At 63.6% G+C, this 2,843-nt stretch overlaps 1 protein-coding gene across 1 annotated transcript; it reads right to left on the bottom strand.

Annotated features, from left to right (window-relative positions):
- Nucleotides 1–185: 185 nt before the first annotated feature.
- On the bottom strand, nucleotides 186–2,192 carry LOC104839694 (putative nuclease HARBI1). Its single transcript, XM_010580133.1, has 2 exons — nucleotides 773–2,192; nucleotides 186–456 (listed from the first exon to the last, which is right to left on the bottom strand). The coding sequence occupies exons 1-2, from the start codon at nucleotides 1,706–1,708 to the stop codon at nucleotides 415–417; spliced, it is 978 nt and encodes a 325-aa protein (XP_010578435.1). The 5' UTR covers nucleotides 1,709–2,192; the 3' UTR covers nucleotides 186–414.
- Between the last annotated feature and the right edge of the window lie 651 nt (nucleotides 2,193–2,843).

Below are 2,843 nucleotides of genomic sequence, written 5' to 3' on the forward strand. Positions count from 1 at the left end.
GGGGGGGGGGGAGCAAAGGCCAGAGCCGGCCGGTGGGACGGGGAGGGACCTCGGGGGCCCGAGCCACGGGCCTTGACGGGAAACCCCTCCGGAGGGGAGCGAGGACGGACAGGACGCGGGGCTGCGGCGGCTCAGCCCGCTCCCCCCGAGGGCAGCGGCAGGGCCGGAGCTTGCGGATGCCATTTCATTCCAGGCTGGTGCCGGCCCCCCGGCAAGTCACTGCTCTGCCTCTTCCTTCCCTTCCCCTCCCAAGCATGTTTACGCAGCGAGTTTCGTACCTTCAAAGGGGTTTTGCCTTCTTATTTCAAGCCTCCTACTGGTTTCGGCCTGGCGGAGGGGCCTTGGGACAGAGGCGTGATCCCAGGAAAGGGAGACCCAAGCAGCCCTCTCCCTCGCCCAGCCCCGATCCCCGCTTTACTCGTGCAGCACACAACACACCACCAGACCGCTTAAACCCTGGAAGAGAGCAAGGGCACAAAATACATTCCACTGCCTGAAATCACTGCAGCAAAACCAGCACGAGCATGACACAGCCGCCCCCCCCTCCCCACCCCAGGAATGGCCGGCAGCCTTCCTCACTCTGCCAGCAGTCTTCGGCAGAGGCGAGAAGGTGCAGTCCTTCGCCGAACAGCCGGGTGCCGCTGGGCCAACAACATTCGCCGGAGTCTGCGGGAAGTCCATGAGCAAGGACGCGCAGGGCTGCTTCTTCTCACCCCCGGCCCCGTCAGCCCTCCCCGCAGCTCTCGAAGTACTGGCACATCAGCTCGCGCACTTGCTCAGCCCGGCCATCCTCCATGGCGGCAGGTGCGGGCTGGCAGGGCTTGGGCAACTCGGTCGGCTCGGTGCCCTCCAGCCACTCCTCGTTGAAGGGGTTGTCGTGGGCTTCACAGACGTTGTGCAGGATGCAGCAGGCGAGGACGAGGGTGGGCAGCAGCTCCAGGCTGCAGTCGTCGCACTTCAGGAGGATCTGCCAGCGTGCCTTCAGGCGCAGGAAGGCGTTCTCGATCACGCTGTGCGCCCGCTTCAGGCGGTAGTTGAACTGCAGCTGCCGCTGGGTGAGGTTCTCGTCCTCCTGGTAGGGCTTGAGGATCCAGTCTTGCAAGGGGTAGGTGGCATCGCCCAGCAGCACGTACTTCTGCGCCTTCCCCATGAAGTGCTTGGGTGGGTTGGGGCACAGCCGGCCCTCCTTGGCCAGCACCCACAGGCTGGAGCTCTCCAGGACCGCGCTGTTCTCCATGCTGCCGGGGAAAGCGGTGGAGACGTCCCAAAACTGGCCCAGCCCGTCCACGGTGGCCTGCGTCAGGATGGAGTGCCAGCCCTGGCCGTTGCAGTAGTCGGCGCTGAGGCGCAGGGGCGGATGGATGGGGATGTGAAGGCTGTCCAGGGCGCCGATGCAGTGTGGGAAGCCCCAGCGGGTGCGAAAGATGCGCACCATGTTCTCCAGCTCCTTCTCGTTGGGCAGCCGGAGGTAGAGGGGCTTCAGCAGCAAGACGACGGCGTAGCTCACCTCCCGGACGCACGTCTGCACCGTGGAGGGCCCCACGCCGAAGAGCGGGCTGAGAGTCTGGTACTCCACGTTGGTGGCCAAGTGCCACAGGGCCACGGCCACCCTCTTCTCCAGGGGCAGGGTGGGGTGGAAGTGGGCACTGTGCGGAGCCAGTCCAGGCCGCAGCTGGTTGCAGACATAGAAGAAGGTCTCCTTAGACATCCGGAACTTCTCCAGCCAGTCCTGGGGTCCAAACTCCTTCAGGACCACCCGCTCCCACCAGTCTGCGCTCCTGATGCTGGGCCAGGCGCGGGGGTAGAAGTAGCAGCTGGTTCTCCTCCGGCGAGCGATCAGGAGCTGCAGCGTGGCAGGGAGACAAGAGGGGCATGAGACGGCGCTTCCCGGGTCCCCACCCCGCGCTTCACTGGGACCCCCCCCTCCTCTGACAACCACCTAGCTCAAGCGACCTGCTCAAGGCAGGGAGGACACCCAGTGCCATGTGGCCAGCAGTCCCAACCGGCACTACCACCGGGTCAAATTTTCCTGTTCCTGCGAAACCCCATGGCAAAGCCACCAGGCAAGAGTTGTGGCCCTGGACAAGGTGCCCAGGTGCCGCAGACGAGGAGCCTTCCGGAGGAGTCCCCTTTCAGGGCGGCCACTTGCTCTGCGGTTTTATTTTTTAACAGGTATTGCTGGCTTTCCTGCAACCGGGTGAACTGCGGGCTGGGTCATGATTTGAAAGAGGGAGCAAGTGCCTGCGCTCCTGGCCCCTCCACAGGAATTGTTTTTCTGTTACTAAATTCTAAAAAACATCTTTTAGCCGAAAAGAGGCTTTTTTCCCCTTCCTCGGCAACTGCCCAGGGAAGCGGCTTCCCTGCGTTCCCCCCCCAACAGCTTGTCCTCGCTGCCACGTGTCCGCAGGCCCTTCACAGCCCCCATCCTTTGTGTCCCCCACTTTTGATGTCACATCCCTGTGCCCTCCGCATCCCCTGTCCTTTCTGCCTGGGTTCACATCCCATGTCCTTTGTGTCCCCTCGTCCTTCCTTTCCCACAGAGCCCCGTGTTCCCTACCCTTTGTGACCTCCATGTGTGTCCCCCCCTCCGTGTCCTTTGTGTCCCTGTGTTTCGTGTCCCCCATGTCCAGCACCATGTGGCCCTGCAGCCCGTGTCCCCTTGTGACCCCCATGTCCCCCCATCCCTGTACTTTGCGTCCTGCACATCCCCCTATTCCCCATTTTTTGTGTCCCCGTGGCCTGTCCCCCCCCCATCCTTCATTGTCCCCCATATCCAGCACCATGTGGCCCTGCGGCCTGTGTCCCCTTGTTCCTCCCTGCCCCCCCCCGAGCCCCCCCATCCC

This window comes from Haliaeetus leucocephalus, unplaced genomic scaffold (genome assembly GCF_000737465.1).
Source record: "Haliaeetus leucocephalus isolate CR32 unplaced genomic scaffold, Haliaeetus_leucocephalus-4.0 Scaffold76, whole genome shotgun sequence".
In the NCBI taxonomy this organism is placed as follows: domain Eukaryota; kingdom Metazoa; phylum Chordata; class Aves; order Accipitriformes; family Accipitridae; genus Haliaeetus; species Haliaeetus leucocephalus.